Below are 25,573 nucleotides of genomic sequence, written 5' to 3' on the forward strand. Positions count from 1 at the left end.
GGCGCGCCCGGCGCCGGCGCGATGCACTTTCTTCTCCGCACTATGTACCTAGAAGCACAATAGAAACCGACGCGGACGAATACGACCGCGAAAGTACGCAAGGCACCAACCCGAAGAATGAGAGTTCTGAAATTGGGCTGCTTTTAATAGCATGATACCAGAGTTATCGCCTCGTGTGGATAACTATCTACGCTCTTCTGCCTGTAGTAATCTTCAATTGACATAAGGCCATGCACCTTCTAAGCCGCCTTATGCTACCACTCTGCGACCTGATCATTGACGTAGTCCACTTCGTCCGGGCGAGGGACAGACTGAACGCGAGTCATCCATGCTCTGCCAAGAATATCTTTGAAAGACCAACGTTCGCCAATCTCCGAGTCGTAGATGAATCCGATTTCGAATTGCTCTGGCGTACCAGGCACGGGGTAGGAGGGAGTTCTCGTAAGTCTCTCATACGGCTTACTGGGACCGTCTGCGAAAATCGTCAGAACACCCAACATGAGATATCGAGAATACGAAAATACCTATGCTATCCTTGTAGTGTAGAATAATTCGCATCTTTCCGTCGGACGAAGGGTTCACCTTCCAGGCTTCCGTGATCCCGAACCGGTAGAATTGGTCGACACCGACTCGTGTATTCTGTGTAACAGATGAGATGAGGAAAGATGCTGTAGACTTATAAACATACTTGTGGAAGAAACCAGGTAATGCTGTTTGGATGCTCTTCAGATGACCAGCCCCAATGGCTCGCCAGACGTTTACCGATAACCGTTGGAGCCATGGCTGTGGACTGGGGGCTGTGGAATGTTGACGGTGTGCAGAAAATAAGGAGGTTGGAGAGTACGAGGTGTAGCGCAGGCAGGACAACAGATGCCTGAAATTGCTGCAGCCTGGCAAGATGGGTGAAGTGAAGTAGATGTGAGGTGAAGACAACTAACCTACCTGCCACTCTCGCGTCTGTATCCAGTCACCTGCATGACAAACACCTTCGAGTGACGGGAACAGCACGCACACTCACCTGAATCCAATCCACGTCGATCTATCTATCGTCGCTTAATTCAGCTCAGAACCTTACGCTCTCGCGTGTACCAATACCTTCAGCGGCCTAACTCTTCATTTTCCTGGGCAGATCGACGCCGTCGAATTGCACACATACCCCACCATGTCAGATCAGAATGACCCAACACTCTCGCCTCCCCTCCGTCCATTCCGAACCAAAGATGACCTGGACGAGGAAGACAAGGACGAACTGGAAATTCTGATAGATCGGCTCACACTCTCCTGCGATAACTTGGCAAAAGCTAAACCGGCCGGCACCAGAAGACGATTTGGTAGAGATGACAGAAAAGACCTCGAGACCGACCTGGAAAATTTGTTTGTTTTGCTCAACGACTGGTTGTCCAGACCAAGAGCCAGCACTACAGCGAAAATTCAGATATCAGAGAAAGCCAAGAAGTCCAGCCTTCAACTTTTTTTTCTTCTCGAGACATACGAGATCGTTACAGGTGCAGGCATTGTTCTAGGTGATGACTTCGTCGAGAAGATCTTCTCGGCGGCTGTCGACTTCGTGGCGGCTCTGGAGCTGGAAGAAGTACTCTTGGACAACGGAGAAATGTGGAAACCTGCCTCCATTGAGCGATGGGAACCGAGCGTGCACGGCCACGAACAAGAACGTAAGTTCCATACCCCTGATACATCAATCTTTTCGACGCCGTCGATTCTGACAATATAGACTTTTCCTTTTCAGCACCAACACCGGAAGAGGCGGCAAGAGAGAGAGAGGAGGCGAGAGCGAGAATTGAGAGATTGTTGCAGGAGCAACAGCGCAGCCTACCTCGGCCAGTCATCATGGATCGAATTGATGTCCACACAGACACAGTCAAGAAGAAGATCACAGACATATCAAAGGAGCAGGTGAACAAGGAGGCACACTATCATGGCATGCTCGGGAAGAAGTGGCTTGAAACAGCCCAAGAGCGGCTAGAGAATTTGGGCCGGGTGGAGATCGCGGCGAACGAAGAGCCCGATGAAACCTTGGCCGTCGATCACGATCGTGCTGGAACGCCAGATGACGATGATTTGTTGAGATATCCAGATGCGGATTACGTTCCTAGAAAGGAGGAGTAGAGAATGAGCATAATCGACGCCGTCGCTTTTTGATCCATAGTCACAATGTGCCTCGAAGTATTTTTTTGGCGTAGCTACGGAGGAATTAAGTTGGCCAAGTATATGAACTACTCCAAATACCTACCTAGGGTCAGGGGTACCCGAGTATTGTGCCAAGTACTGTGCCAAGTATTGTGCCCCGGGATGTACCAAATAAGGTAGGTAGTAGACACCTCTAGGTGTATCAGGTTACAATATGCAGCTAAATATGTCTACGCTCCTACGAAGCGGGGTTCCGAAGAGGTAGTGAAATGGACGTGGTTGGTGCTTTCCTTCGAGAAGCTAATGGAACGGATCTATCCCTCATGTAAGTGGTTGTGTGAGTCGTCACCACTTTAGGTCTTCTTCAAAGCGGTTTGCTGACATTTGTGCTTGTGTAGCGTGGTGGCTGCTGCGGGAGGCGTCTTGAACTACATCAGTGGTTTTCACAGGCCGTTTTCACTTACCGACACCGACATCGCGTATCCCAACAAGCCGGACATCGTGTCGCTACCGGTCCTAATCATTGTCGCTCTTGTTCTTCCTGCAGCCATTATTGCTCTGGTGAACCTTTTCACGGCGGCAGTCTTTGAATCTCCCTCTCGACCGCATCGCTTTCGCAAAACATTGTGGGAAATTCACGTGGGATGGCTGGGTCTCTGTGCGGGTCTGGCCGTCACGCTGTTTGTGACGTCGGGCTTGAAGGATATGGTTGGAAAGCCTCGACCACACCTGCTCGCGGTGTGCCAGGCAGACACATCTCGGATCTCTGAGTTCACCGTGGGCGGCTTCGGGGTCTCTCTGGACTCTGAAGCCGCGGCCCTCGTGAGTTCGGGCATCTGCCAACAATCCGACAAGCGACAACTCGACGATGGCTTTGCCGCCTTTCCGTCTGGCCATTCGTCTTTCTCATCGGCTGGAATGGTCTATCTAAGCTTGTGGCTGTGTGCGCGCTTTTCGCTGTCGATACCTTACCTCGACCTATCCATCGATCAACTCAGACAAGGAGTTGGGAAACAACAGATGGTCGCGTCGGCACGGACCAGACAAGCAGCTCCCCCGATGTGGCAGTTTGCGCTCGCGTTTGCGCCTATTGTGGCGGCTCTGTTCATATGCTCCAGCAGATATGCCGACTTTCACCACTCCGGCTTTGACATTATTTGTGGTGCTGTAATCGGATCGGTCTTTGGATGGGCTAGTTTTAAGTTCTATCATCTGCCGATCCGCAGAGGGCACGGGTTGCTCACTTGGGGGCCGAGAGCCAGGCGCCATGCTTGGATCTACTACAGGGAAGAAGACGAAGTTGCTGAAGACCGGGGAGGAGTTTTGGACTACGAATTGGGCGCCTATGGCCCAGGCACTGCGGGAAGAGTACAAACAGGCTCGTCTGGTCACCCCATTCTACCTTAGCAGAGGCAGACCAGCAGATCGTCGTGGGGGTTTGGAGACTCCTGAGCATCCTTTGCACCGCTTACGGATATTTACTCCACCGGCAAAGAGTGTCACTCGCGGTCTCGGATTGGCTACTCGCTTCTCCACATAGGGACTAGAGCCTCCTGAGATCTCGACATCGACATCCCGACGTGCAGATGTGATTTGTACGCCACGTAGAATGACAAAAAGTCATTAGGTAACTGCAATTTGAGTAAGTTACAATCCAGGTGCAGTTATTATCACGCCTGTCCGTTGGCATCGTCGTCATCGGTTCGGTCTTACACAGCTTCTCTCGAAGTCACCGTCCACTGTTTCCTTTCCACCAGGATTGGCCTCTTCTCCAGCCGAGCGAGGTACGCTTTAAACCCGGAACCGAAGAAGTTCTGGGCGAGGGATATCCTTCCGCAGCAGATCCCCGATGCCCACATCATGGCCTTCGGCTATAACTTCGCTACGGCGTTTGAGCGATCGCCGGGTGAGATCATTGACCATAACTGAAAGAAGAAACAAGCTTTCCCGATCCCCAGTCACCCAGGAACAGTAAGATTTGGACAAGCTTTGGGCTAAAGACCAATCACCGCCGCGGTTGGAGCAATCATATCTCAGTTCGACTGAACGTGGCCAAGCAAGCATCCAGCTTCACTCAATCTATTGCCGTTTTATATTTCTTCCAACCCAGACTGTTTCCTACTAAGAGCCGCAGCGACATACAGCTCCGTTCCCTTTGGCTCACGTTCAACGACCTGGATATCCTTCCACCCTAAAGAGGTAGGTGCTGACGCGGCTAGACCAAAAAAATGCTGAAAAATTCTCGTTGTACCTGAGTCTGCTGTACCTGTAGGGTAGTGACGAACAAGTTCTTATAGTTCGCAAACTTCCACTGCCGAAATGAAAGCTGGATCATCCAACAGAATAAACCTTTGGTGTCCAGGAGAATGGCTTCACTTTCTAAGTTTGTCCTTGGTGTTGCAGCCGCGCTGCTGACCGTCCAGATCCGCGCCGCACCAGTCCCAGAGGTTCCCTACAAATATGTCTTAGCTTTCAGTATCGACGGTATGCATTCCAGTGACGTGGAAAAGTACACTGCGGCGAGACCGGGCTCCAATATAACCAAGCTTTTGTCCACCGGCTACGAGTATACGAACGCCTTCACATCTGCCGTGAGTACCTCAACTGACCTGCTTGCCCCGGCGAAGATTATGAGTTAATTTCCTCACTGTAGCCTTCGGATTCTTTTCCCGGTTCCATTGCACAGTTCACTGGTGGAAGCCCACGAACCACAGGCATCTGGTATGACGATGTATGGGACTGGACGTATTATCCGCCAGGAAGCAACTGCACCGGCACTCCAGGCGCCGAGGTTGCGTACGCAGAAAACCTCGATTACAACTCGAGTCTCCTGTGGTCCGGGGGGATTGATCCCGGGAACCTGCCGCAGACGCTTGTAGACGGCAAGTGCGTTTCCGTCTACCCACATTCGAGGGTGCAGGTGAACACGGCCTTCGAGGTCGCTAGAGCGGCAGGGCTTCAGACGGCCTATGTCGACAAGCATCCCTCGTACGAGATCATGAACGGTCCCAGCGGCAAAGGTTTGTCCGTGGGCTACTTCCCGGAGATCCAAGCAGTCCCCGTGACGGTGAACGACACCATCGCGTACGACGAACTGCACGTGCAGGCCTGGCTCAGCCTCATCGAAGGCAAGGCGCCGTTGAACTCGAGTGGAGCTCTCAACACCTCGGCGATGCCGTCGTTGATGGGCGGGAATTTCCAGTCGGTGTCCGTGGCGCAGAAAACCGTAGGGTACAACAACGACTCAACCTCATCACTGAGTCCTGCTCTGATCCACGCGTTCGACTATGTGGACGCCGCTCTCGGGCGGATCCGGGCCAAGCTGGAGCAGAAAGGGTATCTCAACGACACGTTGATCATCGTCGCCAGTAAACACGGCCAGGCTCCGATCAACCCCCGGCTCTGGACAGAAGTCGATCCAGATGCGCTGGTCAACGCGACGGGTGTGCCGGTGGCCTTCGCGACGGTGAGATAAATTACTGCCCCCCACCCTTGATCGTTAACGGTATGAAAGTCAACAAGGCTGACTGACGGCTTAACCATAGACGGATGACATCGGCCTCATTTGGCTGAATGACACGGCTGACATTCCCACCGCGGTCGGCAATCTTGCGAAGAATGCATCCGAGCTGGACATTCAGACGACGATCTCCGGCGCTCAATTGATCGCACAAGGATTTGGGAATTCGGCGGCGTCATCCCGCGTGCCCCATCTCATTGTTCGACCAAAACTTGGGACCTGCTTTACAACGTCCAAGACGAAATTGGCGGAGCACGGCGGCTTGAGCGACGACGACCGAAAAGTCGCATGCTTCATTAGTAACCCTAAGCTTCAGAAGATGACCTGGTCCCAGGCGGTCAACACTACCCAGATAGCGCCCACGATTCTAAAGGCCCTGGGGCTGGACCCAAATGCGCTGGAAGCGGTCCTGTCTGAGAATACGCCACTTCTACCTGGCTTCGCTTAATTTGATATATGCTAAAATCAGTACCGGTACTTCGTATCGAACGCTATATAATAGAAACGTCAGAAACGTCGAAAGCAAAAACCCTGAAATCCACGGTCATTGACATACAACTCGTAGTTCGGACCCAGTCTGTCACTGTATGCCGGGGGAAAGTGGACTGAAAGAGGCGACATCGAAACCCCCGGTTGACGTCGGTGATAGTGGGTGACTCGTAATCGAGACGTGGACAAAACACACGAGCGGAACTCTGCTCTTAGATCCTCTGGACGGTGTAGGCCACGGCGCGACAGAACTCGCTCCCTGACAGGTACTTATCATCCAGAGTTGAACCGCAGGTCTGGAGAAGGAATGACGTGACCAGTTAGGGATGAAGGCTCAAAAAAGAGTAGAAAAAGTAGCCCAGATCCGAAGGGGATGAGAGAGAGCGCGCGAGCCCACCGAGCACCCAGTCAGCCATCTGATCTATTTCTCCGAATGGTGTCTCTGCATATCCCGACGAATCGTCGTCTTCCTCGTTCGACAGGTAGAGAGACATGGCGAGAAAAGGTTCAACAGGCAAGAAGATGTGACCGTCCGTTGTTTTCCGTTGCTGAGAAGAGATAAATCATCCACCGACGGCGGGGTGCTTACATAACCAGCCTCGCGCCCCGTCCCTTCCCGCCCCCCCCCCGCCCCCCCGGGGGGCTGGAGGGTCTCCCTTACGTTGCAAAAAAAGCCTAATTAGCTCTACGAATACCTCGAGGTACCTGGCTGGATATATCCGTGTCCGAATGTCCACTGGGCAGAAGGAAAGGAGCGAGCCAAAGGGGAAAAAACAAAGAAACATTGTTCACAACTAAAATACTGACTAGGTTGAAGCCCATGGGATGGGAAATGCAGGTAAACGAACACAGGTAAGAGAATATAGATAAGTAGAGAGAGGGAGTAATAGCGTTATTAATAAGCTTAGTTATAGTACAACCAAGACGTCTATTAATGATAGCCTTGATTAGGCCTAGAATAACGGCCTTAAATCGCGATAATAGATATCTAGCGGTTAAGTCCTAATATAATACCTTGGTTATAAAGCAAACATAAACATATTTCGACACCTATACAAATCCTAGGCAGGAAGAGGTGGAAAATGTGCCAGGGACCCCTTCGCTATCCGGTTCGACTTAACTAGCGTAGATACTACTGCGACCGCCAGGTCTACTATCGCCGTAAACTCCAGAACGGCCACGGCCGCGGCGCAGTCCTTCGCCTAACGCCTCGCCTGAGCTAGTGCGTGGATTGCTTGCGTCAACAGCGCCAGCTACCATTAGCAATGGTAGTGGCAGAGGTAAACGAGTCCAAAACGGACTACTAGGCTGGTCGAGGCAAGGCAATAGCGCTTTCTACCTAAGTCACAGGACGATTAAACAACACTAAAGTCATCTATTCAAAACGGGCGGCGGCGAGGTTAAGAATAGCGTGTATACATTCATATCTGTTTAACTAATGCTGAGACAAAACGATCCATATAGTAGATTCTGCCGAATATTAAGCGAACTCGCTGCCGTACTCGCTCTCCGGAGGCATTCCCACCGTGCCGCCGAGCCGCTTTCTATCACAAATGCCAAGCCGAAACTAACCCAACTTGGCCCGACATTTCTGATTACCTCTTTAGAGAAACAAATCTCGCTGCTTTGTATCGGCTTCTCGAACCCGGTGTTGCCACGTGCTGGCTCATGCGCTAAAGGCCGGCACTAAAGAATCTCCGTCCCCGCTCATGCCACCTACTTCCATACTCCCTTTACTGTAAAAGACCTCCCTCTGAAACCAGTATGATTAGGAATACCCCTCCGAAACCATCCTCTCGCCGGCGTCGCCACTCACGAAAGTATGCGCCCTCTTCCGAAGAATTCCCGGAGCCTCTTGACAAGAAGAAGCAGGAAAAAAATAAGGTGGAGAGGAAGCCGCGGCCACCGGGACTCTCAGAGCTTCTAGGTAGCTATTTCGTGACGGGAGGACGAGCGGGCGACAATACTCGCGCGGAATTGCGGACAATTGAGAGAGACATTGTGGAAAGAGAAGCAACAAGACCCCGGGATCCTAAGCCTGGAGAAATCGTTTTCAAAGAACCGCCACGACCAGAGGCAGTGCGCAGAGAGAGGATCAAAATTGAACAAGCACAAGCGGAGGTTCTACGTGAGACTCGACGTCGAGAGGAAGTAGACCTTATATTACGGCGCCACGAAACTGAACGTCAAACATGGGAGCAAGAGCTTCGACAACGCGAACAGGAAATTCGAAAATACGAAGCTGAACTTCAACGTTTGAAGTATGAGCGTCAATTTGAGACTCTACATCGAGAACAGGAAGATAAATTACGGCGTAAGGAGGATGAATATCGACGACGTGAAGAGGATTTTGTTCGAAAACATGAAGCTGAACTTCGACACTATAAGAGGGAACGTGACGTTGAAGTTCAACGCCATGAGAGCGAGCGTCAACCTCATCAGGTTCAAGTTGACCATCATTCTGAACCTGAAATTATTGTTCGAGAACAAAATCCTAGATCCGAATCCCGAGGACGTTCGCGTCATGGCACGGACAGTGACAGCGACGATCGCCCTCCAGACCAACCCGAACCACGACCAGGTCTCCGAGGGGGAGGGCCTTCGGGAGGAGCGAGGTATCGAGCCGAGTAAGTCGAGATTGCCTACCTCGGCTCAGCGAAAGATTTATTCCTAAGTTGCTACGTAACAATGTCAGAACTGAACCCGAAGATCTAATCTACATATTTTACGTTCGATACGGCGAAATTAAAGAGATATCAACAGACCTTTCACCTAGAAGACAAGGCGGCATTGGCCGCTGGACTGATAAGCGCCTTTTGACGCACCTCGTGGAGAGATACCGGAGGCAAAGTGGAAATGAAAAGTGGTGGACATGGAGGTATTGGTGGGATTCCTTCATGAAGGAGATTGCTGCCTTGATCCTTATCCAAGTCAGTATTTCGACATTCGAAGACTCTTCTCTATCTCTTTCTCTTTCTCCTCCTTTTTTCCTTGTGCATCCGTATATCACTATCCCTGAGATTTTTACCCTGGTTATAGATGGAAGAATCGACAGTCTTTTACGAAAGAATCCCATACCCCGGCGAGAGACAGGAACCCCCAATTACCGACCTACGGCGCCGAGTCAAGCGAAGTATCGATCTCTTTGGCGGCAAAGAAGCGTCGGGCCAGTTCAGGTACTTGATTCGCCACTATAAAACCATGACCGACAGCAGCCGAATCATAACGAGCCAGATCGACCGGCTGGCCATATCGGGACAACAAGACCACGCCGAGTCGGCACATTACAAATATTATTTGTTACTCGAGGTAGTTGAGGGCCAGAATGGGCAGTATGTTCATTGCTATTTGCTATTTGCTCTCCCGTCTCTTTCAATTTAGTCTGAGGAGAGAGTATCCTTCCGTCCAACCAGAACAACCCACATCCTTTCCCCCTTCCCCCTTTCCCCCACCCAAGTTCAGGAGCAAAAGAAAATTCGATAAAAGTACACTACTCTAAGTGTCCACTCGGTCTATTCCAACAACAAAGGAAGCTAAACCTCGGAAAATATAGAGCGTTCCTCCTTGGCATCCTCATAATAATACTCTGCTTCCTCGCTTTCGGCCTCGCGCTGGGCGCCACTCAAGCATCGAGCATCAGTTGGGGCGACGTCTTCTCCATTTCTGGCTTCGGTCTGGCCGCTCTAAGCGGCTTATTCGCCCTCATGGGGCTGGCCCAGTACCTCGGGCTGGAAGATATGAGTCCGGGGAATCCGATTTCCAGAGATACTGCGGAGGATTAGCCAGGAAGTTTAGTAGGAATAGGTGACTGATGATGGGGGAAGGGGTTTGCACAGATAAGGGAGTGTCGGGGATCCTCCCTCAGGTCATTTCGCTGGCTTAGGTGCTGGCGAATTGTCCGTAGTTTAACTCATTGTAAGGGCCGTAGGCGAGAGGACAAGCCAATAGAAGAAATGCCACCTTGTATTCGTAGCCCTGGCGCTCCATACACCGAGACTGAAAGCCTTGAAGAGGCTTGGAGGAGGGTACGAGTCGCGTCCGTCCTTTGTGCGACCTGGGCACCCGGTTTGGCCTGTTTGCTGTGTTCGGGGGGGAAGGCTATCGGGGTAAATAAACTAGTACCTCATCTTGGTCAATTAGACCAAGAAGGCCTCTCTTTTCGGCGAGTATTTGTTAACAATATTATGTCACTGGCTCACCCGAAAAGAGTCACGAGTCAAGAAAAGAAGAAGGGCACAGGCTAGATCAAAGCATTCGAGAAAAACCAGCACACTTGACACACGTTGAACGACTTCATAACGATATTATTATTGTTATTGTTAAACTTTCGAGGCTCGATAAAACTATCTTTCTAGACTGGTTTTGCGGGTCACTCGACTCGCCATCTAGTGTAATCTTCGTCGTAGGCAAAAGGTAGGTAGATCTGAGTACGTCTCATAGGGTGTTCCCTGGCCTTCAGGGAGCCGGAAAAGTGTACATACCTAGGTTCGCCCACCCATGTTCGCTCACCCGTATTCGTTTACCCATACCTGCATTCCTCTTTAGCCATGTGACTCTAGCATAGAGAGCCCAAAGAGGCTCAGGAGCCCGAAACTGTAAGACGGCTAAGATAAGAGTGAAGGTCGATAGAAAGGGGTGGTTTTTTTCCCTAGCCTGGTATCCTACGCACATAAGTGTACTCAAAGCCTTGAAGGGCTTAAGGAGAGTAATATGCCCCTCGCACACTTGTCGGTGCGAGGGGTCCAAGACTCTCTATCCAGTGAGCGAGTCTCGTGAATGCCTCTCGCATGCGAGTCCCGTGCGGCTGCGCCCAGTGTCGGGGCTCGTAAGCGGTTTGATGTTGGGGTTCGCATGCGAGTTGGGTGCTGGTCTAACAACTCCGAACCTCGTTATTCTGCTCGATCGAAGAAGGCCCTTTCGCCCTTTCGCCACCAAGGACACAAGCAGGACGACCGAGAGCAGAGGGAAACTCGTTGGTGGAAAACACGCTTAGAAAGAAGGACAATTAATGAGGGCGTTGAAATGGAAATACACAGCGCGTGAACACTGTAGTGACGACTACAAACCACGTTCTTTCAAAAATTTCAAGCTCAACTACTAGGTGGAAGGGGAGTATGTAGCGAGTGAAGGGCGGCGTACTTATGTCCCAGAGAATCACTACAAGACCTGCCTTTTACTGGGCGGTCGAACGAAGTGGGCGGAGATCCATTATTGACAGGCAAGAGAGCAGCATAGGAGGCGTATAACCAAGTAGTCTGAGCGCACTAGAGAGGGGGCCGAGTTAAGATTTCTCAGTATCCTAAACGGATCCAATTGTCTCAAGTCGACGAAAGTTGATGTCGTGAATGATGAGAAAGAATGAAGAATGAAGTGCTTAGGCAGTTCTTAGAGAGCGCTTAGGGATCGCTCCGAGAGTAGTAGATGAGTTAAGGATGAGTAAAGCGATGAGTGGCTAATCAAGACGAGACGACGAAGGAGAGGTTTTTCGCCCGCGACTACTTAGGTAGATACTATCTGAGAGTCAATCGAGCAGAAGAATAGCAGCAAACCAGAAAAAAAAAATAACCGTTCTGCAGAACTATCAAGACATCTCTATCACCATTCATTAAAGGACCTCTAATACAACAAAAGTCCAGACTTTTTTTATCATGAACACTGGTATCTTTCCCGAACACACACACAACAAAGGCTAAAACAGTCAATTCGTCTCCCGTCACTCACACAACACAAACATCATCCTCGTAAAACCCCCTACACCAGCTCCTTTGAGGGCATGTCGACTTTCGTAATTTCGTCGTCGTTGTGCAAGCTGCTGGCGGGAGACGCCGTCTTGCCTTGCGGTGCCGGGGTGGAGGATTCATCGGCCGCGACGGCCTCGTCGGTATCCTCAAACTCGTGGGGGAGGATCAGGTTCAAAATCATCGTCACGAAAGCAGTGACGGCGAATCCGGTCTCCATGACCAACACAATGGCGTCGTAGAAACCCCTCAGGGCGTGGTTGTCGCCCTCGTACGTGAAGACGTAGGCGAACCACGTCGGGACGAGCGTCGCGCCGTAACCGACGGCCAGGCCGGCCGTCAAGATGAACCTCGTGCGGCGATTGAACGGCACGCGGTTGACGATGGCCATACCACTGACCGCGACAGCGCAGAACAGGAACGTCGTCATTCCACCCAGGACCGGTGACGGAATGGCGACCAGCGAGGCGGAGAATTTGGCAAACAGGCCCATGATGATCAAGAAGACTAGCAGACATCGTTAGTTTTTGAAAACTGTTCGCGAACGGCGTTCCAGAAACTTACAGCAACAGCAATATCCAGCCCGACGGTTGGCGCATCGCGTGAGCGCGATGACACCATTGTTCTGTGCAAAAGTCGACATGGGGGTGATGGTCATGAGTGCGGCCAGACAGCCGTTCAGACCGTCGGCCAACACACCACCTTGGATTCTGGACTCGAATTCGGGGCCCTCGACCTCTAGTCTGGAAACATCGCAGGTCGCGGTAACGTCACCGATAGCCTCGCAAGCACAGATGATAAAAACCGTCATGATCGGAAGCACCAGCGGTCCGTATACCGACAGCTTGAACGTCTTGACCCAAATGAACGAGGCGGCGGGTGCCGAGTCAATGCCCGAACGATCGAAATAGCCACAAGCAGCAGCTACAATACAGCCGGTGAGAAGGCCAAGGATGACACTGGTGGACTTCATGATTGGGGAGCCGAAGCGTTCGCAGAGGATGATGGTGATGAAAACGAGGAAGCCCAAGCCGACGAATTCTGCGCTCCCCCAGGGCAGCGCGTGGGGAGCAGCGATGTTGGGGCAGAGCTGGAAGAAGCCATCCTCAGGACGAGATGAACAGAGACCACTACCGCCGGCCCAGTTCTGGAAGCCGCTCTCGATCAGCGAAACGCCAATGAGCATAACGGTAGGGCCAGTGACGATGGGTGGGAAGATCTTCTTGAGCACATGCGGGGGGAGGAACGAGAGCGCAATTTCTGTCAACGCGCATACGGCGCAGGTACCGATCAGGGCGCCATAAGCGTCGGGACAGGGCAGCTTGGTGCCATCCTCGGCGACGGGGCAGAAGCCGTTGTCATACATCTGGGTGAAGGCGCCGGTAGCGACCGGGATAATGGCAAACGAGGTACCTGTAGGAGGTTATTAGAACGAGAATCTTTGAGCATCTGCTTGATTTTCCGTGTCACAACATACCGACGACCGAGATCAGTCCGGTGCCGATGAAGTAGGGTGTCTTCCAGATGTGGAAGCGGGTGATCTGGATACTCGACAGAATACCACAAACAATGAGGGAGGTCGAAACGAGGTACTGCTGCCAGTCGGTGTCGAGGTTGACACCGCCGGCACCAGACAGGATCAGAGGAGGTGTGATGACACCGGCCAACATAGCGAGGGCGTGTTGAAAGCCGAGCAGCAAGGCCAGCACCACGGGCATGGTGTCGTTCAGGCCGAAGAAAGGCGACGCTCGACGAGGCTTCTTCATGAAGGGAATGTTCGGTCGGAAGAGGAAGCCATAGTCGTATTTTCCGATAAGGCCCTGTTTGGTGAAGAAGGTCTTTCGCACCGCATTCAGTCTGTCGGCCACGGTCTTCTTGGGGCTCATGTCGGGCCCGATTCGATCTGCTTCGCCCATGTTGTTGAAGATGCCGGGGCCAATTGGCTAGGTAGAGGTATTGAGATGTACGGGCTGCGGGAATCTGCTGCACTGCTTGACAGATAACCAGATATCGACGGGGACATCTTCGTTATATAAGTTCAGCCCTCGAGATCGAAGCTCACCAGGTTGTCGGCTCATGGCCGCCTCCGCTAGCGTCCAAAGCAACATGCATCGTTAGTATCGTGACAGAGTGGGGCCAGGAGGAGGCCTCTGGAGCGACACCCACGCCAATCTCGCCGCGAGGCTGGCGGACGGCGGCGACAAGAAAAGTCGAGTCTCCAGACAAGCAGGGATCCCAGGGCAGAAGAAAGGGTTCGGGGCTTGCGGTCGGCCATCGCCTGGCTCCCCCTGTCGCTGACTTTCTCCTCCGGGTACTTGGCGTTCCACTTCTATAACTCCCTACGATCCACCACCGCCAAAGCGCGTATCGCAGATCGACCATTGGCCCGGAGGCGACCGATCCATAGATGGGAAGCTTTCCATGAGTTTTTCTTTCAGATCATCGCTCGGCAAATTGCGACCGTCGATTGGGCCATCACCACGGTCTCGAACTATCTTGCTTCTGCCATGCGAACTTTTTCCAGCCACATTGGCCTAATCAAATTCTGCCATTCACCTGATCGGCCGTGTCTCGCCAGTCAAAGCAAGACAAGAGCTGGTATCAAGCATCTCGAAGCTCATTTGCGTGCCTCTGCTTGGCATGAGAAGCATCTTTATCGCAAACTTCATTACATGATTATTTGTTATCCTCGTCGTAAACGAACCCGCTTTGCCTCGGAGGGTTCACCCTTTCTTTCTTGTGTGCTCCGCAGTCTGCAGCTCCAGTCTTCTTGATCTTCGGATGACACGATCCGACGTCCTGTGTGGGCTAGAGGCTGAGGCAATTATACGGCAATTGGTCGTCTGATTCCAGACTTTATCAGGCCATCTTCCGAACCTCACCTCGACGCCGAAGTCCGTCGAGGAGAAGTACCGACATGAAACTGTCGTCAACTGAACTTTTGGTTGGACGTTCGCTGACAATCAGATGAGCGAGTCTTGAGAGGAGCAAACGCCAAATGTCGATTGAGAAACATTTTCTGCCCTATATGATGAGGGATATCTTGTTGGCACAAAAAATAGTTGACGGCGCCCCATTCAACGCCGCGCGCTATGCTTCATCAACTCCCATGGCATACTTTTGCATCCCGACTATTGTACATCGATCAATTGCTAAATTTTCACACGGCACCGATGCCCCCCTCTGCGCCGGCTCTTTCTGTTTGGAGCAATTCCTCGCTGGCAACAGGAGGGTCTCTGGACACACTGGAGACCAAAGATCCAGCTCTTTTCGCATGCTTCAGGAGTCGCAGGGCTCCGGCCGGAGTAACACCTTCAGTCCTCCGCGCCATCCCGACACTTGAAGGCCTCACAAGCTTGAGTACCTCTCGCTCACCCATACTAAGACCATGAATTTGGTCGTAATCAATGTCCAAAGGCAGCTCCAATGACTCGTCTCGTTCAAATGCCAGGGCTGCCCTTTGCTGATACCCGATATAGGGTGCGTAAATGCTTTCGATCTGTACTCGCGCTTTGACATTGTCTTCATAGTTGGAGGCCGACGGCAAGCTATCGATGCGACCGGATAGCAGATCAATGGTGACGCCTGGTGAGCGGAGCAAGTCGAATGCACTCTTCTTGGTCGAATCAATGCGCGACTGTATACCAAGTCTCTGCCACTCTTGACTTGAAAATCGAGCTTCTTCTAGGCCCTTTTGCAGCTCAGCCATCTGATCTCGGATACTGCTGAAGTGTGCCCAGCGTTTGTCGCCAACAACACCCGCCTCTCGTCCCTTCTCTGTCAACCGAAGGTCTGCGTTGTCTGAGCGACAACTCATTCTATATTCACTTCTGGCAGTGAACATACGATACGGCTCACTGACTCCTTTGGTGATCAAATCGTCGATGAGGATACCGATGAATGCCTCTGACCGCGACAATGTGAAGGAGCCCTTTCCCTGAGATGCGCGACCAGCGTTGATTCCCGCGATGATACCTTGCGCCGCTGCTTCCTCGTATCCAGTGGTACCATTGATTTGACCAGCTAGGTACAAACCCTGGATCAACTTCGTCTCCAGTGTCGGAAAGAGGTTTCTGGGATCGATGTAGTCATACTCCACGCCGTATCCTGGCTGGAGCATTTTGACATTCTCCAAGCCCTGAATCGTCCTCAACATAGCATACTGGGCATCGGCTGGTACAGTCATGCTGATACCATTTGGGTAAATGATGTTGTTTGGCTCGAAACCTTCTGGTTCCAGCCAGATCATGTGCCTGGGCTTGTGGCCAAAGCGGATGATTTTGGACTCGAGAGAAGGACAATACCGAGGCCCCTTCACAGTTTCTCGAATGTGTATAGACTTGTCAAGATTGGCCCGGATGATGTCGTGCGATGCTTCGTTGGTGTAGGTAGTCCAGCAGCTCAATTGTCCTTCGTCGCTTATCTGAACAGTCTTGTTGAGATATGAAAAGGGGGCCGGCGGAGAATCACCAGGCTGAACCTCTAAGGCACTGAAGTCAATGGTGTCTCGGTCCAATCGTGGTGGAGTCCCTGTTTTCAGTCGTCCTAGAGTGAAACCCGCTTTCCGTAGCGACTTGCTCAAACCAAAAGTGGCAGCTTCACCCATCCTTCCCGAAGGGTAGGCTTCTAGACCAATATGTATTTCTCCCCCAAGGAATGTCCCGGTGGTGATAACCACATGTGATGCCGGAATGATTTGACCGTCTTCCAAGCGTACCCCAGTAATGCGGCCTTTGGAGATGGTGCTCTTCGGATCGAGATCGTCCTGCGAGACAATTATATCGGCGACCTTGCCCTCGAGAACACTTAGATTTGGTGTTGCCAGCATTTCCTCGCGCATATATCTCTTGTAGAGGTCGCGATCGATTTGCGCCCGGGGACCCCAGACCGCGGGGCCTTTTCTCTTATTCAGGATCCGGAACTGTATACCAGCTTTGTCGACTACCCGCCCAGCGACCCCGTCTAGAGCGTCAATCTCCCGCAACATCGTCCCTTTACCGATGCCACCAAGACTTGGATTGCAGGAGCAAACGCCCAGATTCGATAGGGAGGGGGTCACCAGCGCCGTTCGCGCGCCCGATCGGGCAGCGGCAGCACTGGCTTCTGTGCCGGCGTGGCCTCCTCCGATAACCACCACATCATACGGTCTGTGACAGTTCAGAATGCGTCGCATGGCACATGGTTCACGCCGTAAGAACATACCTGGTCGCATCGGCCACTGCAGCAAAGGACCGGAGGTGCAAGCCTGTGGACCTTGCACGCGGCGTATGGCCCCATCTGAAAGGACCAGAAGGTCTCAGCAGCGCTCTCATAATTGCCCAGAGACCAGAAAAGTCTACAACGATAGAGTTGCCCTGCCAGACGACAATCTGGACGAGACATATTTTCGCAGCCTCGGGTAAACTTCGGCGGGACAGTGGCAAGGCTGAGCAACAAGGCTGAGGGAACAAGATCCAGAGAGGGACAATCCTTTACCCGTGGTCGATCTTCTGCAGTGAGGTACTACTTAAACTCGTGTGCTTTGGATTCTTGATGATTGGAGATGCCATCTTCATTATTCTGATTGGAGACTCTATCCGCATCGCCAGTGTCATCAATGCCAGTATCGGCTTTTGCCAGGAGGTGTGCTCGAAGATATAATGTAGAATTAGGATATATTACATGGGGCTGTGACAGAGCCAACACGGCTCCTGATCTCACACTTGAACAGAGGTTGCGCTCTCAAAAGACCACGTTCACTACTTTTCCATTGCCGACAACAATCACCCTCTTTCTCCGGTCCCAATCGTTCTTCTCGGTCAGCCACAGTCGACCTTCGTCCGTAGCAAGAATCGTCTTCAGGATCGCTTCTTCACGTTCTTCCTTTCCTCCAGAAGAAGCTCCGTTGGGCTGAGTAACAGGAATCTCCGTCGTAAATCGAAGCTTTCCGTTCACCTGAACTGCGCAGGTGATCAGTTGTTTGCGTCCTTTGAGGACAGACTCTTGTTCCGGGCTGATAATATCACCGCTCCAAATCTCGTCGAAGATGCTTCCCTCTGATTCGTTCTTGATAAGCTCTTCCCAGCACTCTTCCGCGAATGCCGGTGTGATTGGTGCCATCATCTTCAGGAGCGCATGGATCACCTGCTGCGCGACTTGCAGGGTGAGGTTGTCAATTCCAACCTCCTGAATTTTATTGGTAAGTTTAGTAAGGTCCGAGATCGCTGTGTTGAGGCTGTAGATGTCGTTTTCAAACGTATCGCGAATGTTTCGACTTGTACTTGAAGCCAGGAGCAAGACATCGGCGTCGCTGTTCGTCAACTTCTGTATCATGTTGGTTGAGTCGGGGTCTCCATCGACGGCGGCCAAGGAGGTGTTGCGCTCAGAAAGATCTGCAACGAGACGTCTGACCCGACTAAGCCATCTCTGGATGCCGACAATCTTCTCTTCATCCCATTGCAAAACCTCGCTAACGGGAGCTGCAAAAAGGATATGAGCTCGTAAGGTGTCAGCTCCGAATTTTTCTATAGCTGTGGTAGGATCGACGCCGTTGTGTTTACTTTTTGACATCTTCTCAAAGGTAACATTGGGTACTTTTCCAGTGGACTTCATGACGATACGATCCCCATCGGCGGCAAGTTCTCCTGGAAGGAGAAATCGACCAGTTTGCGGGTCAGAAAATGTCTTTCCATGTACCATGCCTTGCGCTACAAGTCGCTGAAATGGTTCTTGTCTTCCGCATTCTTTTGTCATGAGACCTTCCTTGCAAAGAAACTTGTAGATGAAGCGTGCATAGAGCAAATGTAAAATTGCATGCTCAACGCCGCCAATATATATATCGACAGGTAGCATGTTGTGCGCTGACTCTTGGGAGCAAAGCTGATTTTCGTTTTGAGGATCAGGAAACCGCATAAAATACCAGGACGAGTCAACGAAGGTATCCATGGTATCTGTCTCTCGTCGGGCTGGATTTCGGCACTGGGGGCATGTGCAATGGACCCATTCTTCCAGCTTGTCAAGGGGATTGCCTGTCTGGCCTTTAATAGATGAGTCTAGAGGCGGTAGGACCACAGGAAGATCTTCTTCTGGTACAGGAACGATACCACAACTGGGGCAATGGATGATAGGTATAGGGGTACCCCAATATCTCTGTCGACTTACCAGCCAATCGCGGAGCTTCCAGGTTTCAAATGGCTCTGCAAGATTGCGCTTCTGCAGGTCGCTGACAATCTTTATGCCTGCTGCTCGGCTTTCCATTCCAGCATAAGGGCCACAGGCCGAGGTTAATAGTCCGTGGCCGGTGTAGGCCTCGGAAAGGTCATGAGGCAGGGAGTAAAGTGGTTCCGGCTCGGCCTCCGCGCACGCTACCACTCTTGTAACGGGATCCGCGGGTTGATGTGACTTCCAAAAGCTGAGATCCCTCGTATCATGCGCGGGCACACCCATAACAGCTCCCTCACCATAGTCCTCCAAAACATACGGCGCGGTAAACACCGGCAGCGGTTCTTGGGACAAAGGATGGACAGCTTTCAAAGGCAGCTCAAAGCCTTCTTTGGAATCGGGTGGAAAGGAAGCTCGCCTGTCCAGAAACCGCTGCAGTTCAGGATCATGGGTGGCCAGTTGCTTGACGAGGGGATGGCTCATAGACAAAGCAAGAAATTTCACCCCATACAGCGTATCAGGACGTGTTGTGAATACAGGGGCTGGTGTTGAGAAACCAGCTTGATCTCTCAGCTCAAATTTAATTCGCGCTCCGGTAGAACGACCAAGCCAATTGCGTTGTTGCGAAACGACTCTGTCTGGCCATCTGCCGCCTTCAGACAAGTAGTCAAGGTCTTGCAGCAAAGCCTCTTTAAATTCGGTGATACGGAAGAACCACTGGCGAAGATTGACCTGCTGTACAAGGGCTCCTGATCTCCAAGATCGCCCATTGCTGTCAACCTGTTCATTTGCAAGAACGGTTTTGTCCACCGGATCATAGTTGACAAGGGCTTCTGCTTGGTATGCTAAACCATGCCGAAACAGCTTCAAGAATATACTCTGTGTATGCTTATAGAATGAGGGTGAACATGTAGATATTTCCTACCAATGAAGAGATCAGCACTATATACATAGTCCCAGGGTCTCGACATACCGCGTCCCAATCGAAGCTGGTATTCATGCTCTTGAGCTGTTGCTTCATCTTTGTTATGTTCTGCTCGGTCCACACTGCAGGATCAATTCCACGCTCTATCGCAGCATTTTCAGCTGGTAAACCAAAGGCATCCCAGCCTGTGGGATGTAAAACTTGATCACCTCGCATTCGTCGATATCGTGCGATTACGTCGGAGATTGTGTAGACACGAAGGTGACCCATATGCAGCGAGCCTGAGGGATAAGCGAACATAGGGAGAATGTAGGACTTGGGCGACGTGGATTTCGGCCGCTGGGCTTGGGCTTGGGCTCGGGCCGTCCATCTCTGCTGCCATTTGGAGTCGATGGCTCGAAAGTCGAGACGACCTGTGTCCTGGGATAAAGCTAAACAGGATGGAGAGGTGCTGAAAGGGCGCACATAGTTCAGCCTCCTGGCTTCTCTGAAGCTCAAGCCCTTCCTCATCACCTCCGGACCTCTCCACGGCGTCGATATGACTGTTCCGTCAGTCCAGTAGTCTCGAGCGAGCCTTATGTGTAGATCCGCGCAAATGTCGTTGACCACGGTTAAACAAGACCGGAAAGTTGATGCGTTGTCAAAGCGGCGTGATTTTTGGCCAGAAGATAGTTAGTGTGATCAGACACGCTACTGCGGCGAGACAGTGGGGGTTTTTGCTAAAGGAGAATTCTATCTTCATACGTGACCTAGAATGATTGAGACGCCTGTAAAATGATCGATATCAGTGAGAGATCGCTTTGCGCACTGTGGAATACATAAAGGCCGTCATATTTCTCACTCAAAGATACTCAGAGTATGGCCTTGTGCATTCACCGCAATATCTGCGCGTTGTCCTGTGTGATCATGAGTCCCAGTCAACGGCTGCAATCTGGACCGACATTTATGGAGAGAGCCAAATTGACATGCATAAGTCGAGTTTCCATAATGAACTGCAGTGAGTCATCCTTGTGGAAGCGGAATATCGCCAGCTCTGCTTCACAACCAGCTATGCCTCGCTGTGCCATGGGTAAGTATAACCAAGTTCAGGTCAGTGTCGTGGACCACAAAACCAAGTAGGTCACAGTCAAGACAGGCTGTCTTAGCGTCAATATGGCTGTTTGGCCTAGAAAATTCCCTTCACATTCACTTCACGGGACAATACACAGCCTCGTTGACCGGCACCGTGCCTGGTGCCCTTGACGGTACCCAGAGGAATGGAATTATTCACTGGACTTGGACCCTCTCCAGAGTGATATTGTCGATATCCGACAATAAGCGAGGAGAGGGTGATTTACCTCCGGGCACCGTCATCCTCCTGGTTCAGTACTCTTCAGATTCATAGTCCATCCCCTGGTCTTATATCTATGTTCACTTCTTGAGCTTTCACCTCTGCACTTTCTTACCTCGTCAGCATTCTGGACTCATATCACATTCATCGTTGCACTGTTTTCTGCTTGCTAGACAACAGACAAACACCAGGATCTCTCCAAGATGTCATGTTCATCAGGTTACCGTCGTGGTCAGGGTGTCACCAGTAAGATGCACTGGGCGTGTAAGTATGAACCGGTCTAATAAGTCCTGCAGTTTCGACACATCCACCGATCTTCCAGCCACTTCCCTCACGACTGTCTCCATGCACGGTTTCTTATCCTCCTCTTCATCTTCTTGGTGTTCCCCAAGAAATTCGTGATCGTATATTCGACATTATCGATGAAGATACCGGCAAAGCTTGCGCGAAATCACTTGAAAATCTTCCAGTCACAGGATACGAAGCATTGCCTCTGATTTGCAAGCAGCTCTCCCTCGAGACCAGCACTACAAGCGACTGGCTGCCTCGCAATCGGATCGTACGTCACAAGCAAGTGGGACTGTTCCTTGATTGGGCTATCTACAACACGCCAGTACTCCCTCAACTGCAAAGTCTCACCATCGAATTACCACATGATAGCCCGACAACGATCTTTACGCGTCTGGCAAAGCTGTTCCAGGACGATCTTACTGGCCTCCAGGAGCTCAAGATCCTCGGAGTGGGCCACGATCGCTATGGACAGAAGATGTTCTGGCGAGACGAGCGATGTGGCAAGAACGATACATCCATGAGCAACAGCACCAGAGGGAGGCTTTTGATCGAAGCTCAAGAATGGAAACGCAGAATGGTTGTGATCAACGCTCTGGAACGCCTTTCAAACCTGGAGGTCTTGGTCATTGACCATTTCAACCTCCCAGTCACCCAGGCACATGTGCTGAAGAACAAGCCACGTCTTCGGCGACTTCGCATTGGGACAGATGAGCGGTCAGCCCTTCATCACGAAATGCGGTCAAGCATCGGAAATCTTGCGTTACCTCTCAAAGAAAGCGCTCCTGCCCTGAGAGAGCTCAACTTGTGCGCCAATGGGGTCTTGACGACGTTTGGTATTATTGATAAAGTGGCCGAAACACTGGAGAAGCTCACCTATACCGTTCCCGACAGCTGCCATCAACCAGCAGGGAATATTAATTTCCTACACGAAGCAGGCATGGTGCTTGGCGTCCTCGGTCGAAAAGCCAGAAAGCTACGAGAATTTCGCATCTGTGTCCATGGCAATGTCTACGAAATTCCAGCGCACAGTAATTTCATTGGCAACATGAGACCCGCTCTGGAACGAATGAGAGAGCTGGAGGTGCTCGAGATGCACATGCACCTGGAGTCGTTGTACCTCGCGTCAGAATTCATCGAAGGAACTCCAGGCTCCGTGGAACGACTCTATCTCTCTGACCAGTTCTTCTGTAGGAGCGCAAAAAGCTTCGCGGAAATCCTCAACTGGCAGAGCTGTGTGATTGTCAAGGAGGACATTGTGGAAGAGACCATGAACATCAAGCGTGAGCTCGACCGGAGGGACTTTATACCATTTTCTAATCGCCTGGAGTTCATTGAATACGAGTTCCACAGCAACCTGTCACCTCCCCAGCGACAGGAGCTACGCCGCTTGCTCAAAATTAATGCTAGGCTCCTGGACCGCGCTCGCAACAAGCACCTGTACTTCAACTATGCCAGACACATTCCATATGGCGTTTGCGAGGAGACGGTTCTGTCCGACGATGTTTGGGAAGATGCCGAGCTGCTCCAGGGCTCGCCCGCAGCCACTCCCGAAGAGATGGACGGTATTCGTGAGGACTTGGAGCAGTGTGGTTTAACAGACAACGAATACTTTGGAACGGAGAACGACGCTTATGCAGTCTTTCAGAAAGAGCCTGCTACGAAGATCTCTGATCGATTGCCCGCGTCTTATCCCTGCATTGTCGCTGTCGAAGCGGGGTCTGAGCACTGGCTCAGCGGCCGTTAGTGACTACCCCGGGAGAAGACCCTGGCACTGAGCAGTGCAGAAGGATCTGGCTAGGGGAGAGATGTTGATGAGCGACTGCATCGACCTTGTGTCCTGCTTCGGGATTCAACCTTTGCGATTCAGGGGTGAGGACGCTCATGTCATCTGAGAATGATTATCGGGCCAGGGCTGGCGGTATGAGAGACTGGACTAAGATCGGCTGCAAGAATGATTTTTCTGGGAGAGCAGTATCTTTAGACTTGATTATGAGGCAGAGTTCTACAAGATGCCATCAGTTGACTATTATTATTCGAGTTTTCGGCATCAGGTAGTATTGCAATTCCGAGCAAAAAGTTCTTCATGCATCAAAAGTCAGGCGCAGCAACCAAGACGCGAGGCTGCGCAAGGCTGAGCCCTCCGACCGCTATATCACGTGACCCGATGTCTCTGATTCATGAAGCCGGCAACAGCGCCAAAATTTGAATCGTCGTCGCCTCGTCAGTGGCCCAGGCATTTCCAGCCCGTCGGTCGACAACCAGCCTAGCGAGTCAGTCACCATGCAGCATGACTTGAATGCCTCGAGTACATCTTCGCCAGCAGGCAACGGCAACGGCAACGTATTTCTTTCGTCACCGCCTCAGGTAGGGCGGAAGAGAAAGGCTCCCTCTGCTGGTTCCCGAGGCGTCGCGAGCCTCACTCCTGAACAACTCGCCAAAAAACGCGCAAACGACCGCGAAGCACAGCGGGCGATAAGAGAACGGACCAAGCAGCAAATTGAGACGCTCGAGCGGAGGATTCAAGAGTTGACTTCACAGCAACCATACCAAGAGTTACAGGCGGTCATCAGACAGAAAGATGCGATACAGGCGGAGAACGATGAGATCAGAAGGCGCCTTGCCTCGGTCATGTCAATCATCCAGCCCATCGTTGGAGCCCAAGGATTGACAGGTAGTGATTGCCCAAGTACCAAGAGACCAGACGTTGTTGACAAGTTTAACGCAGACCTTGCAACGGCGGCGCAACACAATGTCCAGGCCGCGCTCGGTCAGCAGCCAGAAGCCTTTCATCCCAGCAACATGCCCGCTTCGGATCCCTACTTAACCAGCCAACAGGGCACGCGGCAATTCACGACGTCTCCGAATGTATCTCATGGCCAGATGGACAACTCGGCGTATCCCTCGCCATTTACCCAAGAAGAGCAAGGCAGTGAAAACAACCGATTGTGGCCAGCATCATCACGAGATGCTCTCGCGAACCAGCGGGACAATCTCCAGCGCGGACTTGAACTGAACGATTCTGGAGAGCGTCTCTCGTTCAACTTTTTACTGGATAGTCTGGGCCAGAGAACGTTGAATCCATCTGCGCAACAGACAACTTCGCCGACACACCTTACCGCTGCCTACCCAGGCCCCGTTTCTATGGTTCCTGATGGCCAGGTTCAGACACCGTGGACGACACTTCCCAAAAACGTGGCACCAACATGTCCTCTCGATGGACTCCTTCTCAATTTCCTTCACGCCCGTCAACGCGACAATACAAATTCTGATACAGTCCTCAATCCCAGTCACCCCTCTATGACCTCGCTGCTCAACCCTTCGGGCGACCACCGGGCCGACCCTGTATCACGACTGATGGCAGACATCATCTCCAAGTTCCCCAATATCTCTGAACTTCCCGAGCGAGTAGGAACGCTTTTCCTGATGTTCGTGCTGATGCGGTGGGAGATCAACCCTACGCAAGAAAACTACGAGCAGATGCCTGAATGGATGCGTCCGATTCCAGCACAGCTATTCACTCCTCATCCAGCTTGGATAGACCACCTGCCCTGGCCGCGCATGCGGGAGAGAGTGCTTATGAACTACCAAGATTACCCGTTTGAAAATTGGTTTATTCCATTCACGTCGGATTTGAATGTGAATTGGCCTTATGATGATACGGACTGTCTCTTGGCGTCTACGTCTGAAAATGGAGAGCCTTGTATGAACCCGGTGTTTGAAAGACACATACGACGACTTGAAAATTGGTCAGTCGGGTCGAACTTTGCAGCTGCATTTCCAGGACTGGTAGACACGACGAGACTTAATCTTGTGAATAGGAAGGATGGTAAAGTGACTGGGAAAAAGGCGTGAATACAAGGAGGGGGACAGTACCGAGAAGTGTGACAAGAAGCCTCCAGATAGTTATGAACATGGTTTGTGTGGACGTTCAATATGAGATGATACCCCTTTCTTTCTCTAGGTACGGACGACGCGTCCAAATCGCCAGTATG

The 25,573-nt window shown here is 51.7% G+C and overlaps 10 protein-coding genes across 10 annotated transcripts; 6 read left to right on the forward strand and 4 right to left on the reverse strand.

Moving 5' to 3' along the window:
- Positions 1-254: 254 nt before the first annotated feature.
- Positions 255-781, reverse strand: PV08_05900 (uncharacterized protein; the record flags this gene model as incomplete). Its single annotated transcript, XM_016380239.1, has 3 exons — positions 255-472; positions 525-639; positions 689-781. 3 exons carry the CDS (start codon positions 779-781, stop codon positions 255-257), a joined length of 426 nt encoding a protein of 141 aa, XP_016236066.1.
- Positions 782-1,162: 381 nt separating this feature from the next.
- On the forward strand, positions 1,163-2,127 carry PV08_05901 (uncharacterized protein; the record flags this gene model as incomplete). Its single annotated transcript, XM_016380240.1, has 2 exons — positions 1,163-1,673; positions 1,733-2,127. 2 exons carry the CDS (start codon positions 1,163-1,165, stop codon positions 2,125-2,127), a joined length of 906 nt encoding a protein of 301 aa, XP_016236067.1.
- A 290-nt stretch (positions 2,128-2,417) lies between these two features.
- Positions 2,418-3,555, forward strand: PV08_05902 (uncharacterized protein; the record flags this gene model as incomplete). The annotated part of the gene is made up of 2 exons (XM_016380241.1): positions 2,418-2,473; positions 2,547-3,555. 2 exons carry the CDS (start codon positions 2,418-2,420, stop codon positions 3,553-3,555), a joined length of 1,065 nt encoding a protein of 354 aa, XP_016236068.1.
- A 959-nt stretch (positions 3,556-4,514) lies between these two features.
- Positions 4,515-6,116, forward strand: PV08_05903 (uncharacterized protein; the record flags this gene model as incomplete). The annotated part of the gene is made up of 3 exons (XM_016380242.1): positions 4,515-4,739; positions 4,802-5,614; positions 5,694-6,116. The coding sequence occupies 3 exons, from the start codon at positions 4,515-4,517 to the stop codon at positions 6,114-6,116; spliced, it is 1,461 nt and encodes a 486-aa protein (XP_016236069.1).
- Positions 6,117-7,921: 1,805 nt separating this feature from the next.
- Positions 7,922-9,939, forward strand: PV08_05904 (uncharacterized protein; the record flags this gene model as incomplete). The annotated part of the gene is made up of 4 exons (XM_016380243.1): positions 7,922-8,784; positions 8,853-9,087; positions 9,197-9,489; positions 9,711-9,939. 4 exons carry the CDS (start codon positions 7,922-7,924, stop codon positions 9,937-9,939), a joined length of 1,620 nt encoding a protein of 539 aa, XP_016236070.1.
- A 1,969-nt stretch (positions 9,940-11,908) lies between these two features.
- PV08_05905 (uncharacterized protein) lies at positions 11,909-13,811 on the reverse strand (the record flags this gene model as incomplete). The annotated part of the gene is made up of 3 exons (XM_016380244.1): positions 11,909-12,402; positions 12,460-13,308; positions 13,373-13,811. The coding sequence occupies 3 exons, from the start codon at positions 13,809-13,811 to the stop codon at positions 11,909-11,911; spliced, it is 1,782 nt and encodes a 593-aa protein (XP_016236071.1).
- A 1,244-nt stretch (positions 13,812-15,055) lies between these two features.
- On the reverse strand, positions 15,056-17,207 carry PV08_05906 (tRNA uridine 5-carboxymethylaminomethyl modification enzyme GidA; the record flags this gene model as incomplete). The annotated part of the gene is made up of 2 exons (XM_016380245.1): positions 15,056-17,042; positions 17,098-17,207. The coding sequence occupies 2 exons, from the start codon at positions 17,205-17,207 to the stop codon at positions 15,056-15,058; spliced, it is 2,097 nt and encodes a 698-aa protein (XP_016236072.1).
- A 409-nt stretch (positions 17,208-17,616) lies between these two features.
- Positions 17,617-20,470, reverse strand: PV08_05907 (leucine-tRNA ligase; the record flags this gene model as incomplete). The annotated part of the gene is made up of 2 exons (XM_016380246.1): positions 17,617-19,956; positions 20,009-20,470. The coding sequence occupies 2 exons, from the start codon at positions 20,468-20,470 to the stop codon at positions 17,617-17,619; spliced, it is 2,802 nt and encodes a 933-aa protein (XP_016236073.1).
- Positions 20,471-21,493: 1,023 nt separating this feature from the next.
- Positions 21,494-23,325, forward strand: PV08_05908 (uncharacterized protein; the record flags this gene model as incomplete). The annotated part of the gene is made up of 2 exons (XM_016380247.1): positions 21,494-21,536; positions 21,587-23,325. The coding sequence occupies 2 exons, from the start codon at positions 21,494-21,496 to the stop codon at positions 23,323-23,325; spliced, it is 1,782 nt and encodes a 593-aa protein (XP_016236074.1).
- Positions 23,326-23,861: 536 nt separating this feature from the next.
- On the forward strand, positions 23,862-25,433 carry PV08_05909 (uncharacterized protein; the record flags this gene model as incomplete). The annotated part of the gene is made up of 1 exon (XM_016380248.1): positions 23,862-25,433. The coding sequence occupies one exon, from the start codon at positions 23,862-23,864 to the stop codon at positions 25,431-25,433; it is 1,572 nt and encodes a 523-aa protein (XP_016236075.1).
- Positions 25,434-25,573: the final 140 nt, after the last annotated feature.

The sequence above is a fragment of the Exophiala spinifera genome, assembly GCF_000836115.1.
Source record: "Exophiala spinifera strain CBS 89968 unplaced genomic scaffold supercont1.4, whole genome shotgun sequence".
Taxonomy (NCBI): Eukaryota; Fungi; Ascomycota; class Eurotiomycetes; order Chaetothyriales; family Herpotrichiellaceae; genus Exophiala; species Exophiala spinifera.